Below are 17595 nucleotides of genomic sequence, written 5' to 3'. Positions count from 1 at the left end.
GCGCAACGGGCAGGCGGGTAGAGACATTTGTATAAATCTCATCCACGTGCGGGATAAGAGGGCTTAGTGGGGTCATGAGTGTGTGCTGTCAAATATTTAATTTGGAAAGGAACTGATGCTTGCCTGTGTGAACTGAAATACTTCAGAACGTATACCAGCTGCTTGGACTGGATTCTCAACCTTCAGGTCAGCACTCTGCAGTGAAGAATCGTTTTGGGGCCTAGAGGTTTCAGGAAGCCTTTCCTTAGCCTACGAATGGGAATTGAACTGTTTACTGCAGGCACCTCCTCTGAGGAGTAAGAGAGGCTAGAAGGGAGAGGAGGCCATGGGTGCACTTTCAACCTCCAGGGGAGCCACCTTTGGGAGGAGAGGCGCAGGCACAAGGGGTGCAAGGCCAAGAGGTAGTCCAAGGCGGAAGGGGCCGTAGAAGATGCCACTATCCTGTTGCCAGGGTATACAGGCGGCGAAGCAGCTACTTCAATATGTCTGAGGTGCTGTGCCAAAGGAGGCTCTGTCTCTCAAGGAAGACAGTCAACTATATCTGTCAGATGTTTGGGCCTGAGATCTCCGCTAACTGTGTGGGTGGACACCCCGTGCCAGTGGCTCTAAAGGTCACAGCTGCCCTCAACTTCTATGCCTCTGGCTCCTTCCAGTGGTGCTTCCAGGTGGGTGATCGTTCCGGTGTCTCCCAATCAGCTGTCCACACTTGTGTCAAGCAGGTTACAGATGCTCTGTTTAGGCGTGCACTGACCTTCATCCACTACCGTTGGGACCAGGCAAGTTAGGCACAGCGAGCCAGAGGCTTTGCGGTCATTGCTGGCTTCCCCCATGTCCAGGGTGCAATAGGCTGCACACATGTGGCCATCAAGGCACCAGCAGGTGAGCCCGGTGCCTTCGTCAACAGGAAGGGCTTCCACTCCATGAACGTGCAGATAGTGTGTGATCACAGGATGCTGATTCTACAAGATTGTGCAAGGTACCCAGGCAGCTCCCATGACGCCCCCATCCTCAGACACTCCCAGGTACCGGGGCTCTTCAGTGCTTCAGCCCAGCTGGATGGATGGCTGCTGGGTGACAAGGGCTACCTCCCTTAGAAGGTGGCCCATGACGCCTCTCCGCCATCGAAGAACAGAAGCTGAGCTGTGGTGGAGAGAGCCATCAGTCTTCCCAAAATGCGCTTCCGATGCCTGCACCGTTCAGGGGGCACTCCAGTACCTCCCAGATTGTGTGTCGCTGATAGTGGTTGCATGCTGCGCTCTCAATGATCTTGCGCTGGAAAGGGGGGATGCTGTGGGTGAAGAAAATCTTAGACGCAGTGTCTGAGGCTGCACACGATGAGTCCAGCAGCGAGTCCGAGGATGAGCACGCACAGGGAAACGCTGAGGGGGTAGACGCTGACCCTGACATACTCCAGGGAGGCAGGGACACCCGGGAGGCTTTAATCCAATGAACGTTCAGCTAGCACACCACATATGGACCTCGAACACAAGCCTGGGCTGCAGGCTTCATACTTGATTCCTGGGTGCTAAGTCGGCCTTAATAGGAACATTAACTAAGGGCCTTGTCAATAAAGCTGCATTTCCCACAAAACACTCATAACATTATTGGTAACCATCCACCTGCAGAAGAAAAGAGGCACCCTCAGCCTTGGTGACATGTCTGAATTTAATGGTAAAACAAAAGGAGCTTAAGAAAACAAAATAACAAAGGTGTTAAACATCATACCAACTCATAAATACCTAATTGCAGGCCAACGCAAAGCACCAGTGATAAACCCATGGTGTGCCTAAGATGCCTTATGTTTACGCTTTCGGGTGCTACACATTGGTGCTGCCCTCTCGCTGGGAGTGGCATCTGAGACAGCATGCTGACTCTGCTGTCCTGTTGGCCTCGATGACCTTGGTGGCCATCCTCTGGCCCTTGGAGCCTGTGCTGGCTCCGCCTGGGAGGGAGCTGCCACTTTCACAGCTGGCATCTCCCCAGTCGTCGCAGCCTCATTGGATGCAATGGTTGGTGGCAGAGGGGCGGAGGAGCTGCCGCCCTCATCCAGGGCACCCTGAGAGGAGCCCGCAGAAACAACAGGCAGCTGCTGCACAGATGTAGGTCGGTTCGGACTTCCCTGCTCACCGTGGATGGATGGGCACTGAGCTGGGAAACTTGGTGCACAGACCATCTCCCACACTGGCACTGACCAGCTGAGGTCAATGCTGATGTAAAGGCTTGTTGGTCCGAGCGCATCCCCAGGAAGCCCTGATTGGTCTCCTGGAGGACCCTCTCCACGAGAATCGCCACTCTCTCCAATGGAGGAGGCATGGCGCTCAGCCATGAGGCTCATTGCATCAGTGATAGTCCGCGTAGACTTCTCCGCCTCAGAGACCAAGCCAAGCATAGCCTCATGTATCTCCACCGGATGCTCCCTCACATCCTGCATTTCCTGCACTTGCTGCTTTGCGGGTGACACCAGAGGCACATCATCAGCCACTGACTGAGCATGTGCCTGGTCCCCTGCAGTCCTCCAACTCCAAGGCACTCTCTGTCTCCGCCAGCTCCTCTAGCGATTGTGAAGTGCCCTCACCACTGTGCCCCGGGATACTAGCCGATGATCTAATTCTCACCGAGGTGCTAGTATCTGCGCTGGTGCCTGACTGGCAGAGATAGTGTGACACTGGTGAATCCAAGACTTCAGGCCCCGCAGGTGTGAAAGGGGGCCCCTGCTGCTGCTCCTCCCGGCCCTGCTCCGCAGATGCTGAAAGGAAGAACAAGGACATTTGATTAGTTAACGTGGAGACAATGTCAATGTGCATCCCTGTCCCCTGGATCATTATGTGCTCACCCTTCCATAAGCAATGGTAAAGCCATGTTGCAAATTTCAATCACTGAACATTCAGTACTGCCATGGCTGCTGGGAGAACAATGGTGAACTCAGTGCTGGGCAAACATACCTGCCCGTGGCACCCCAACCTCACCGACACCAGTAGACCTGGGTGCATGGCGCCTCTCCAGATCTCGGGCTTCCTGCTCGAACCGGGTAAGCATCGCCACCTGGGCCGGCCCTCCACCAGTCATCATCCATTCGGCAGCATTATGTTCATTCTTCTGAAAAGGAGGGAAGAACATTGATTAGTGCTACTTGTACCTGGATTCTCTTTGCAGCTGGCCCACCCCAACCAGAGTGGGACATTGTAGGGTTCCAGTGCCTCCTCACCCTGCTGCTGCCAAACACTCACACAAAGATGCTAAGCCTGTTACCCCCCCACCCACCGGCCAAGTGCTGCCTACATCACATTTGGCACCACACGGTGTAACCTTCCATAGCAAGGAGGCGCAAGCACGTGGAACGCATAGGACAGCAGATCGATCAGGCCACGCCATCCTGAAGCACCCCTCTCATCATGTCATCACCCTGACTTTGACGTCCTGGAGTTCCAGCTCTCCGCTCGGCGCAGCTTCTCCAGGTTGTCCCCAAAACAGTAATGTGGAGCTGAGCGTAGACATGCTGCTGCGGGTGCAGAACCCATCTCTTCACCACCCTCTCAGGGTGATCTAGGCATGGCAATATCTGCTGGCCCACCCAACGCAGGACACATGCCGTCAATGATTCAATCCCGTCACTGCAATCAGGCTTGGGGGTGAGGCCGCTAGGGGGGAAAAGTCTACCTGTTGGGTTAAGTGGCCAATGTCAACATGGTACTTACCCTTCCTGACTGCAAGAAGTTGAAGCACTTGTGGCACTAGATCCAGGTGCTTCGCACCATGGCGATGGAGCTCACCACCTCCGCCATCTCCTCCAAGGCACGTTCGGTCATGTGGGGGGGGCCTCCTCCTCCTGTCCTGGGGTACGAGGACCTCCTGCCTTGCTGCCACCTCCTTGAGGAGGGCAGCAAGGCAATCATTCGAAAAATGAGGGGCACAGTGCCCTTCTGCCCTACCCTCCTGCCTGGCCCGCTCACCAGCAGTGCTTTGGGGAGCCCTTCCACTGGCTGTGATTCGCAGCCTTTGAAAGGCTGAAGCAGATTTTTAAAACAGGTCGCCGGGTGACCATGGGACCCAGCGCTCATTGCAGACCCACCGCCACCCGCCCACTGCTGCTGTCCTCGGGAGCCGCGATTCATGCTGGGCTGGCCTTAATTGGCATGCATGTGTAAAATGGCGGCATGGACCTGATCACGGGCAGCGATCAGATCCGCGCCTGCTCCCGCTACACCCGCCCGATAGGCAGAAAATTCTGCCCAATAACTATCACTTGAGAGAAAGTACTAGGGAAATTAATGGGGCTAAAGGCCGATAAGTCCCCTGGACCTGATAGCTTGCATCCTAGAATACCGAAGGAAGTAGCTACACATTAGTGGATGCACTGGTAGTAATCTTCCAACAATCCTTAGACTCTGGAAAAGTCCCAGAAGCTTGGAAAACTGCCAATGTAACACCCTTATTCAAAAAGGTAGGGGTCAAAAAACAGCTCAGTATAGGCCAATTAGCTTAACATCCGTCATTGGGAAAATGTTAGAGTTTATTATAAAGGATGTAATAGCAGAGCATTTAGAAATGCATAACATAATCAAATAGAGTCAGCATGGCTTCATGAAGGGGAAATCATGCCTGACAAATTTATTGGAATTCTTTGAGGAGGTAAAAGCAGGATAGATAAAGGGGAACCAGTAGATGTAATATATTTGAATTTCCAAAAGGCGTTCAATAAGATACCACACTTAAGGCTCCTTAATAAGATAAGAACCCATGGTGCTGGGGATAGTATGTTAGCATGGATTGAGGATAGGAGACAGAGAGCTGGGATAAGGGGGGCATTTTCAGGATGGCAACCTGTAACTAGTGGAGTGCAACAGGGGTCAGTGCTGGAACCACAATTATTTACAATATACATTAATGACTTAGATGAGGGAAGTGAATGTACTATCGCCAAGTTTGCGGTTGACACAAACGTAAGTGGGAAGGCAAGTGGTGAGGATGACACAGAGTCTACAGAGGAACATAGACAGGTTAAGTGTTTGGGCAAAAACTTGGCAGATGGAATATAATGTGGGAAAATGTGAGGTTGTGCGCTTTGGCAGGAAGAATAGAGGAGCTGAATATTATTTAAATGGGGAAAGATTGCAGAAAGCTGCAGCACAAAGGGATTTGAGAGTCCTCATGCATGAATCCCAAAATACTAACATACAAGTCTCTTCACCCCTTGATATTCAGTGGCATTACCATCACTGAATCCCCCATTATCAACATCATGGGGTTTACCATTGACCAGAAACTGAGCTGGAATTGCCATTTAAATAATGTGGCTACAAGAGCAGGTCAGAGGCTAGGAATCGTGCGATGAGTAACCCACCTCCTGACTCCCCAAAGCCTGCCCATCATCTACGAGGCACAAATCAGGAATGCGATGGAATACTCCCCACTTGCCTGGATGAGTGCAGCTTCCATAACACTCAAGAAGTTTGACAGCATCCAGGACAAAGCAGTTCACTTGATTGGCACCTTATCCATAAACATTCACTCCCTCCACCACTGACGCACAGTAGCAGCAGTGTGTACTATCTAAAAGATGCACTACAGGAATTCACCAAGGCTCCTTTGACAGCACCTTCCAAACCCACAACCACTACCATCTAGAAAGACAAGGGCAGCAGATAGATAGGAACACCATCACCTGGAATTTTCCCTCCAAGCCATTCACCAACCTGACTTGGAAATATATCACCGTTCCTTCATTGTCGCTGGGTCAAAATCCTGGAACTCCCTTCCAAACTGCACTGTGGATGTACTTACACCACATGGACTGCAGCGGTTCAAGAAGGCAGCTCACCACCACCTTCTCAAGGGTAACTAGGGATGGGCAATAACTACTGGCCCAGCCAGTGAAGCCTACATCCCGTGAATGATTTTTTAAAAACCTGCATGCCAGCCAGCAGTGTCAAGTTTGGGCCTGTCAGACTACAGTCCCACCCTCATTGGCCTTTGAAAATCCTGCCCTCTGTTTTCTGTTTTGTAGCCAGCTTGCTATCTGTTCTTCAACCTCTTTTCTGATTCTGACATTAGTCATGAATTATGCTGTTATTGAAAGTCTGTTGAAAATCCAAGTATATTACTCCAGCTGCATAATCCTTATCTACTATTTTGGTTACTTCTTCAAAGAAATCAGGAAGGTTGTCCAAGCATGATCTTCCCTTTAGAAATCCCTGCTGACTACTCTTATTATGTTTTCAATTTCTAGAGTGTATAGTTCTCTTTACAGCACCATAAAAAGACATTCAGGCATTGGAGGCAGTGCAAGATAATGCTACCAACACTGAGTTCTCAACATCGAAGCTATGAGCAGAAATTCAAAAGTCTGGGATTGTTTACTCTGGAGAAGAGAAATCAGGGAGGGGGGGGATATTATTCAAGATTCTTTAGGTAATAGGTAATTTGAACCTCAATATTATGTTTGAGGTTCTCCGAACCATAAGCAAGACTGAAGCCATGTTTGATTCTTGGCAGAAATTTTTGACTGAACACTTTGATCCACCCCTGTTTCTGTTTGATCACTTAGGATGAAATTAATGCTGTGTAGCCTCAAATGCTGCTCACTCAGGGACCTAAATCCCAAGGTTCAGTTCATCATTAAACTACCATTGTTCATCTCTGAATGATTACCTATAAGTGACCCAACTTCACCTTCAGCTCAACTAAAATTTTAGTCTGCACGTTTATTATCACTATGATCAACTGTTTTAATGTGTTCTCTGTGGCCTTGCAAGCAGGTGTTACACAAACTCTTAACTCATCCAGAATTCTGCTACTTACTATGCTGTACTCATTTATATTCATGCGTTACTCTTGTCCTTATGCCTTAATTGATGTGAAATGGAGACGGCTTTGTATAAATTGTAAACTTTGTACAATTCCACCCTGTTTGTACTAAAACCTGTGGAAGCAATTCTACTGGAGTTCAGAAAATATTTTGAGAAAAATATTAACTGTTATGGAGCATGACTGGTTTAGAACACTTCATTATGAGATACATAAATACCTCTAAAGGTAAAATGCTGAGCATGCAGGATAAATTCATTCCCAAAAGGAACACGCTCAATCTAAAGAAATGTGACCCTCAATCATTCAACAGAGATTTGCAAAAAGACATAGCTGCCAAAACTGAGCAATAACAATACAAAAAATTTCAATATCATAACAGCAATGGAGCAGTCAATGAAGAGATTAAAATCATAAAAAGTGAAAACGGCCTGGAAGCAGAGAGCAAGCAAAACATAGTACATACTCTGAATGACTATTTCCTCCAAATAATCACAGGGGATATCATAAGCATCCTGCCTTCATCAAAGATATCTCAAGTAAAAATAATAAGTTAAACTTAGTAATAAGATGAAAGCTGTGAAAAGAGTTAAAAGCCCTTTAAAAAATCAGTCCCTGGGTTAGATGGCATTCATCCCAAAGGGCTGAGAGAGACGAGCGAGGAGATTTGTGAGGCACTGATATTCAATGTGAGGGAGTTATTTGATGTTGAAGTAGTACTAGCAGATAAAAAACTGGGTCATGTAGATCTCATATTCAAAAAGGGTGATGAAGCAAATAGAAACTATAGTCCTTTTCATTGTGCCTTTCATGTAACTTAATGAAATTGATTATCAGGAGTAAAACTGATCATGGGGAGGCGATGGTGTGGTGATATTGTCGCTGGACTAGTAATACAATGACCCAGAGTAATGCTCCGGTGTTCATCAGATGGTGGAATTTGGATTAAATAAAAATCTGAAATTAAAAGCCTAATGATTGTTGTGAAAACCTATCTGGTTCACTACTGCCCTTTAGGGAGGGTAATCTGTCATCCTTACCTGGCCTGGCCTACATGTGACCAGAGAATGGTTGATTCAAAAAAAGACTGAAACCAGATGCACCACCTGGCATCGACCTGGGCATCAGAAATGACAATGGCCCTGCAAAGTCCTCTTTACTAACATCTGGGGGCTAGTCACAAAGTCAAGCAACAGCCTGAGCGAGTCATCCTAATGGAATCATACCTTACAGATGATGTCCCAGACACCACCATCACCAGTCCTTTCAGTGGGACAGGACATACCCAGCAGAGGTGGTGGCACCGTGGTATACGGTCAGAAGGGATTTGCCCTGGGAGTCCTCAACAGTGACTCTGGACCCCATGAAGTCTCATGGCATCAGGTCAAACATGGACAAGGAAATATCCTGATTACCACATACCATCCTCCCTCAGCTGATGAATCAGTGTTCCTCCATGTCAAGCATCACTTGGAAGAAGCATTGGGGGTGGTAAGAGCACAGAATGTACGCTGGGTGGGGGATTTCAATGTCCATCACCCAAGACTGGCTCGGTAGCACCACTACTGACTGAGCTGGCCGAGTCCTAAAGGACATAGTTGCTAGACTGGGTCTGCGGCAGTTGGTGAGGGAACCAACAAGAGGGAAAAACATACTTGACCTCAGCCTTACCAACCTGCCTGCCGCAGAATCCTCTGTCCACGACAGAATTGGTAAGAATGACCATGGCGCAGTCGTGGAGACGAAATTCCACCTTCACATTGAGGATACCCTCCATCGTGTTGTGTGGCACTACCACCGTGATAAATGGGATAGATTTCGAACAGATCTAGCAACTCAATACAGGGCATCCATGAGGCACTGCGGGTGATCAGCAGCAGCAGAATTGTCGTCAAACACAATCTGTAACTTCATGCCCAGCATATCCCCGCTCTACCATTACCATCAAGCCAGGGGACCAATCCTGGTTCAATGAAGAGTGCAGGATGGCATGCCAGGAGCAGCATCCAGCATATTTAAAAATGAGGTATCAGCCTGGTGAAGCTACAATGCAGGACTACTTGCATGCCCAACAGCATAAGCAGCAAGTGATAGACAGAGCTAAGCGATCCCACAACCAACGGATCAGATCTAAGCTCTGCAGTCCTGACACATCCAGTCGTGTATGGTGGTAGACAATTAAACAGCTCACTGGAGGAGGCTCCATAAATGTCCCCATCCTCACTGATGGGGGAGCCCAGCATATCATACAAAAGACAAGGCTGAAGCATTTACAACAATCTTCAGTCAGAAGTGCCAAGCGGCTGATCCATCTTGGCCTCCTCTGGAGGTCCCCAGCAAGACAGTTGCCAGTCTTCAGCCAATTTGATTCACTCCACATGATATCAAGGAATGGCTGAAGGCACTGGATATTGCCAAGGCTATGGGGCCTGACAATATTCCAGCAATAGTACTGAAGACTTGTGCTCCAGAACTTGCCCTGCCCCTAGCCAAATTATTCCAGTATGGCTACAACACTGGCATCTACCCAGCTATATGGAAAATTGCCCAGTTATGTCCTCTACACAAAAAAAAGCAGGACAAATGCATCCTGGCCAATTACTACCCCATCAGCCTACTCTCAATCATCAGTAAAGTAATGGACTGGGTCATCAACAGTGCTGTCAGGCGGCACTTGTTTAGCAATAACTTGCTCATGGACACTCAGTTTGTGTTCCACCAGGGCCACTCAGCTCCCAGCCTCGTTACAGCCTTGGTTCATACATGGACAAAAGAGCTGAACTCCCGAGGTGAGCTGAGAGTGACTGCCCTTGACATCAAGGCAGCATTTGACCGAGTGTGGCATCAAGGAGCCCTAGCAAAACTGAAGTCAATGTGAATCAGGGGGGAAGCTCTCCACTGGTTGGAGTCATATCTAGCACAAAGGAAGATGGTTATGGTTGTTCTAGATCAGTCATCTCAGCTGTAGGAAATCACTGCAGGAGTTCCTCAGGATAGTGTCCTTGGCCCAACAATCTTCAGCTGCTTCATCAATGACCTTCCTTCCATCATAAGGCCAGAAATGGGGATGTTCACTGATGATTGCATGATGTTCAGCACCATTCGTGACTCCTCAGGTACTGAAGCAGTCCATGTCCAAATGCAGCAAGACCTGGAGAATATCCAGGCTTGGACTGACAAGTGGCAAGTAACATTCGTGCCACACAAGTGCCAGGCAATGACAATCTCCAACAAGAGAAAATCTAACCATCGTCCCTTGACATTCAATGGTATTACCATCACTGAATTCCCCCGCTATCCCGGGGGTTACCATTGACCAGAAACTGAACAGCAAGTCAGAGGCTAGGCAACCTGTGACAAGTAACTCACCTCCTGACTCTACAAAGTTTGTCCACCATCTACAAGGCACAAGTCGGTAGTGTGATGGAATACTGCCCACTTGTCTGGATGAGTGCAGCTCCCACAACATTCAAGAAACTTATCATTATCCGGGACAAAGCAGTCCACTTGATTTACACACACATTCACGCCCTCCACCACCGACACACAGTAGTAGCAGCTACAAGATGCACTGCAGAAATTCACCAAGGCTCCTTAGACAGCACCTTTGAAACCCAAGACCACTACCATCTAGAAGGACAAGGGCAGCAGATAAATGGGAAAACCATCACCTGGAATTTCCCCTCCAAGTCACTCACCATCCTGACTTGGAAATATATCACCGTCCCTTCACTATCGCTGGGTGAAAATCCTGAGCTCCCTTCCTAACTGCACTGTGGGTGTACCTACACCACATGGACTGCAGCCATTCAAGAAGGCAGCTCATCACCACCTTCTCATGGGCAACTAGGGATGGGCAAGAAATTCTGGCCTAGCCAGCGTAGCCCACATGCCATGAATGAATAAAAAAAGTTGTGCAATATCAATTAGAGAATCATAGAACCATACAACACAGGAGGCCATTTGTCCCATGATGAGACCGAATATATGGTAGCTAAATTTGCCGATAACACCAAGTTAGGTAGGAAAATAAGTTGCTAAGAGGAGGGAAAGAGTCTACAAAGTGATATAAGTGAGTCGGCCAAAACTTGGCAGATGGAGTATAATGTGGGAAAATGCGAACTTGTCCACTTTGGCAAGTAGAATAGAAAAGCAGTATGTTATTTAAATGTTGAGAGAGATTGCGGAACTTGGTGGCAGAAAGGGATCGTGAATAACAGAATGTTAGTATGTAGGTACAGCAAGTGATTAGGAAGGCGAATTGAATGTTAGTGTTTATTGCAAGGGAAATGGAATATAAATGTAGGGAAGTTTTACTGCAGTTGTAAAGGGCCTTGGTGAGACTTAAAGTACAGTTTTAGTCTCCTTTTTTGAAAAAGGATATATTTGTGTTAGAAGCAGTTCAGAACAAGTTCTCATGACTCATTCCTGGGATCAAGGGCTGATCTTATGAAGAAAGGTTGAACCGGTTGGGTCTATACCCGTTGGAGTTTGGAAGAATGAGAGGTGATCTTATCGAAACATATAAGGTCCTGTGGGGACTTGCAAGGATGAATGTCCCCTCTTTTGCAGGAGAGTCTAGAACTCGGGGAGCAGTTTAAGAATATGAGGTGTCCCTTTAAAATGGAGATGAGAAAAAATTCTTCCTTTGCGGGTCATCAGCCTGTGGGATTCTCTTCATCAGAAAGCAGTAGAGGCTGAGTCATTGTATTTATTCTAAGCTGTGTTAGATAGATTTTTGATAGACAATGAAGTCGAGGGTTATGGGGGGCAGACAGGAAAGTGGAGTTGAGACGACACTCAGATCAGCCATGATATTATCGAATGGCGGAGTGGGCTCGAAGGGCCAATGGCCTGCTCCTGCCCTTGTGTCCAATGTTCCTGAAGTTGCTAATTATATAGAAAAAGGTAGCCTGGAATATTACATTAAATTAATTGTGGGAGTGGAGCTAAGGAATGCAGAATCAAATTTTTAAAGTATATTTAGGACTGATATCAAGAACTACTTCTCTGGATGCAAAGAATTGATAATCTAGATTAGACTCTGATTCTGAGGGGTCTTGACGGGATGAATGTGGAAAGGATGGTGCCTCTTGTGGGATAATCTAGAACTAGGGTTCACTGTTTTAAAAGTAAGGGGTTGTCCATTTAAGACGGAGATGAGATTTTTTTTCTCTCAGAGGGCCGTGAGTTTTTGGAACTCTCCAACTCTAATGGTGGTGGAAGCAGAGTTTTTGAATATTTTTAAGGCAGAGATAGATTCTTGAGAAGCGAGGGTAGGTGAGAATGTGGAGTTGAGGTTGCAATCAGATCAGCTGTGATCTTTTTGAATGGTGGAGTAGGCTCGAGGGGCTGAGTGGCCTACTCCTACTCCTAATCCGTGTGTTCATAGATTGAAATTAGCCAGGGTCTGAAAATGAATGTCTACCTGATGCCATAGTTGAAGTGCAACAAGGGGTTTGGTAAAGGGAGACCCAAAAAGCTGAGGATAGTGTATGTGTGTTTATTTGTTTGTGTTTTGCTTTCCATACCATCATCCAGTACATTCCTGGCTCTTGGTGAAATAACTTGGTTTTGGAATTTGTTTGTTTGCTGAAACAGTCCACAATGAAATCAACATTATAGAATAAGTTTGATTGATCGGCGTCTGAGATTAAGTCAAATCATCTAACATGGTCTATATTGTTTTGCTGGAAATGAGGATCAGATAGAGAAGGCCTTCTTCTATAGTTATTACACATGTGCCAGAATTTAGTGACCTAACAGTGGCATTCTTGTTCCCTCTTATCACAGAACAGGAGCATTACATGCAGTAAATTCATGGTATAAAAATGTGCTGTTTTTTTAAAGAAAATATCCTTAGATTGAAAATTTCATATTACAGGGCACCATCACCAAATAAAATTGAAAGGTGTCTATCGCATTTTCACTAAGTTTCTGTTTCAATGATAATGCACCATCAATAAAAACTGGCACTTTCTGAATGCAATCTGCTATGTTGTGGATAAGTCCAGTTTATAACACTTCAGGGGAATGCTTGGCTTTTCTTTTTTAGAATATTTTCTTGGTGATGGTTTCAAGTGCTATAATTTCTTGATAGCTTTCCCTCAACTTTTTATTCAATTTGTAAATGAACTTGTTGCACATGGACACTAATTGCATCAAAATTGAAAAAAAATATTGGAATTTAACATAAAAATTATAATTTCTATTCAGTTTTGGTGAAAATTGTATCCATTAACTCAGAAGGATTACTATATTCAAGGCATCAAAATTTTATAAAACCTTGGCATTAACACGATCAATGTTTTACTGCTGACTGCCATTATATTTTGTTAAAAAAAACTTTAAAATGTCTTAACTTTTTTTAATGTTCATACATTAATGTAATACCATGACTGAGATGGCTGAAACATGCCATATATGGTTGTGAATAGTTTTAAGTTGAAACTTTTATTTATTCAAAATTGGTAAAACACTGAAACCATTTGTGTTTACATTTCAGGTTAGCACTGTATGTATATGAATATCTACTCCATGTAGGAGCACAAAAATCAGCACAAACATTTTTATCAGAGGTGAGCCTTACTTTAAGCTTAACGTATTTTTGGTTCTGTTTGTTATGAATTTTCAGTCTGTGGACTTGCAGATTCTACTTTGTGCAATAAACTGGTTCAAATATACCTTAAATAGGATTTCCACTTTGCATACATTTTCAATAACATAGTATGCATGTTATTTATAGCTGTGAAAATAAGTTAGAATAATTGTAAACTCTTGTGGGATTAGGTAGACATTTGCAACATTCCTAATATCCTATGTTCAGATACGATTCAGTTTTGATTACTTCACATGGAACTTTCTCCCTAAATCAATGCAGAGACCTCACACCATGCAATGCTGTTGCAAACTGGCAACTGTGCTGTTATATACACAGGATAATCTGAAAGAGGAGACTTGACTTTGCATCCAGTTGCTTTTGGGAGCCAATTTTAAATTTCAGGAGATGTATGTTTAAATTCTGACTTAAATTGAAGTACACAAATGTGTACTGGTTAAATGGTATATTATGATGAAGAAAGACCATAAATTTACAAGAAACCTGGATTCACATCCAACATGTCAGTGTGGTATAAAATCACATTTTTAAGTTAGTGATTGTAGGGTGGGTGGATATATTTTGGATATTATATTATTTATTTTTTTTGTTAGTTTTAATTATCTCTAATTCTGGCCTCTTGTGCATTCGATTATAATTGGTCCACCATTAGTGGCTGTGCTTTCAGTTGCCTCGGCCCAGTGCTCTGGGATTCGCTCCGTGTACCTCTCTGCCTCTCTACTCTGCTTTTGTTTTTAAGACACTTATTAAAACTTACCTTTGTGACCAAGCTTTTGATCATCTGACAGAATATCTCCCTGTGTGGCTCGGTGTCAAAATTTGCTTCCAGTGGTCCTGTGAAGTGCCTTGAGATGTTTATTACGTTAAAAGTGCTATACAAAGTTCTTGTTGTAAACATGGAGTACATCTGTAGATACAATGGTGTGATCTCAATTTATCTTTTAGATACGATGGGAGAAAAACATTACATTAGGAGAACCACCAGGATTCTTACATTCGTGGTGGTGGTAAGTTTATTTTAATAATAAATAAATATATCTCATATGTTCCTTCCAGGACTTTGATATCATATATAGAGCTGGATATTATTAAACGATTTTAGCATACATTGTGATTATTCAATAATTAACTTCATGTGCCGAATGTCTCATTGCTGTTTTGAAAATACCCCAAGTAAAAACAGAAGGTGCTGGAAATATTCAGCAGGTCTGGCAACACCTGTGAAGAGGGAAATAGAGTTAATGTTTTGAGTCGAATATGATTCTTCTTCAGATGCTGCCAGACTTGCTGAGTATTTCTAGCATTTTGTGCTTTTATTTCAGATTTCCAGCATCCAAGGTATTTTGCTTTGATATTAAAAATGCCCATCTGTTTTCATACATGATACAAATGTAGAAATTCCACTTTGATGTGCGGATTCTTGATACAATGTATGTATGCATTGTCAACTGAATTGTTTGCATATGTTAGTAACATACTTGTTTTGATAATGGTGTATATCAGACAGATATTTACACTGAGCAGCCTGCAAGAAAGAGCTTTTTCAATTGTACAATTCAGATTTTATTTCAGAGGTGTTTAAATGCATAATTCAGTTGATTTGTACACAAGATTTTAATTTTTATTGATCGCTTTAGAAATTAATGTTCTAATGTTTATTTAAAAATCAAAACCCAGTTTTCAATGCACAATTATTACCATCTTAAAGCAAAGACAGACAACAGAGTATGAGACTGAAATGAAAGGGTCATGACTTTTAATGGATTAAAAAAAAGACAGATTTGACATTTCAGTTCATGCCAAAATTGAGAGAACTGTCTCACAGGCTAGTCAAGCAACGGCCTGACATAGTCATCCTCACGGAATCATGTCTTACAGATAATGTCCCAGTCTCCACCATCATCATCCCTGGGTATGTCCTGTCCCACTGGCAGGACAGACTCAGCAGAGGTGGCGGCACAGTGGTATACAGTCAGGAGGGAGTTGCCCTGGGAGTCCTCAACATCGACTTCGGACCCCATGAAGTCTTGTGGCATCAGGTCAAACATGGGCAAGGAAACCTCCTGCTGATTACCACATACTGCCCTCCCTCAGCTGATTAATCAGTGCTCCTCCATGTTGAACATCACTTGGAGGAAGCACTGAGGGTGGCAAGGGCATGGAATGTTGTCTGGGTGGGGGACTTCATCGTCCATCACCAAGAGTGGCTCAGTAGCACCACTGCTAACTGAGCTGGCCGAGTCCTAAATGACATAGCTGCTAGACTGGGTCTGTGGCAGGTGGTGAGGGAACCAACAAGAGGGAAAAACATACTTGACCTCATCCTCATCACCCTGCCTGCCGCAGATGCATCTGTCCATGAAAGTATTGTTAGGAGTGATCACTGTACAGTTGTTGTGGAGCCAAAGTCCCGCCTTCACATTGAGGATACCCTCCATCATTTTGTGTGGCACTACCACTGTGCTAAGTGGAATAGATTTCAAACAGATCTTGCAACTCAAGACTGGGCATCCATGAGGCGCTGCGGGCCATCAGCAGCAGCAGAATTGTACTCGAGCACAACCTGTATCCTCATGGCCCGTCATATCCCCCACACTATCATTACCATCAAGTCAGGGGACCAACCCTGGTTCAATGAAGAGTGCAGGATGGCATACCAGGAGCAGCACCAGGCATACCTAAAAATGAGGTGTCAACCTGCTGAAGCTATAACACAGGACTACTTGTGTGCCAAACAGCATAAGCAGCAAGTGATAGACAGAGCTAAGCGATCCCGCAACCAACGGATCATATCTAAGCTTTGCAGTCCTGCCACATCGTGAATGTTGGTGGACAATTAAACAACTCACTGGAGGAGGTGACTCCACAAATCGCCATCTTGAATGATGGAGGAGCCCAGCACATTAGTGCAAAAGATAAGGCTGAAGCATTCGCAACAATCTTCAGCCAGAAGTGCCAAGTGGATGATCCTCCAGAGGTCCCCAGCATCATAGATGCCAGTCTTTAGCCAGTTCGATTCACTCCACATAATATCAAGAAGCAGCTGAAGCAACTGGATACTGCAAAGGCTATGGGCCCTGACGACATTCTGGCAATAGCACTGAAGACTTGTGCTCCAGAACTTGCTGCATTCCTAGCCAAGCTGTTCCAGTACAGTTACAACAATGGCATCTACCCGACCATGTGGAAAATTGCCCAGGTATGTCCTGTACACAAAATGCAGGACAAATCCAACCCGGCCAATTACCGCCGCATCAGTCTACTCTCCATCATCAGTAAAGTAATGGAAGGGGTTAGCAAAATTGCTATCAAGTGGCACTTGCTTAGCAATAACCTGCTCACTGATGCCCAGCATGGGTTCCGCCAGGGCCACTCAGCTCCTGACCTCATTACAGCTTTGGTTCAAACATGGACAAAAGAGCTGAACTCCCGAGGTGAGGTGAGAGTAACTGCCCTTGACATCAAGGCAGCATTTGACCGAGTGTGGCATCAGGAGCCCTAGCAAAACTGGAGTCAATGGGAATCAGGTGGAAAACTCTCCTCTGGTTGGAGTCATATGTAGCAAGAAGATGGTTATGGTTGTTGAAGGTCAGTCATCTCAGCTCCAGGACATCACTGCAGGAGTTCCTCAAGGTAGTGTCCTAGGCCCAACCATCTTTAGCTACTTCATTAATGACCTTCCTTCCATCATAAGGCCAGAAGTGGGGATGTTCGCTGATGATTGCACAAGGTTCAGCACCATTCGCAACTCTTCAGACACTGAAACAGTCCATGTCCAAATGCAGCAAGACCTGGACAATATTCAGGCTTGGGCTGACAAGTGGCAAGTAACATTCGCACCATACAACTGTCAGGCAATGACCATCTCCAACAAGAGAGAATCCAAACATCACTCTTGATGTTCAATAGCATTACAACCATTGAATCCCCCATTATCAACATCCTGGGAGTTACCATTGAGCAGAAACTGAACTGGACTAGCCGTATAAATACTGTGGCTACAAGAGCAGGTCAGAGGCTAGGAATTGTGCGATGAGTAACTCGCTTCCTGACTCCCCAAAGCCTGTCCACCATCTACAGGGCACAAGTCAGGAGTGTGATGGAATACTCCCCACTTGCCTGGATGAGTGCGGCTCCTACAACACTGAAGAAGCTGGACACCCTTCAGGACA

At 45.4% G+C, this 17595-nt stretch overlaps 1 protein-coding gene across 6 annotated transcripts in view; it reads left to right on the top strand.

The window, feature by feature from the left end:
* Positions 1–17595, top strand: part of ssbp2 (single-stranded DNA binding protein 2) — a 590624-nt gene that overhangs the window by 160438 nt on the left and 412591 nt on the right. For all 6 annotated transcript variants that reach the window (XM_041185704.1, XM_041185705.1, XM_041185703.1 and 3 more), the window contains exons 2-3: positions 13310–13382; positions 14369–14430. In XM_041185704.1, the coding sequence (XP_041041638.1) occupies positions 13310–13382; positions 14369–14430 (135 nt within the window). The remainder of the gene's footprint in view (positions 1–13309; positions 13383–14368; positions 14431–17595) is intronic.

The sequence above is a fragment of the Carcharodon carcharias genome, chromosome 4, assembly GCF_017639515.1.
Source record: "Carcharodon carcharias isolate sCarCar2 chromosome 4, sCarCar2.pri, whole genome shotgun sequence".
NCBI lineage: Eukaryota > Metazoa > Chordata > Chondrichthyes > Lamniformes > Lamnidae > Carcharodon > Carcharodon carcharias.
This window is presented reverse-complemented; position numbering and strand designations above follow the sequence as displayed.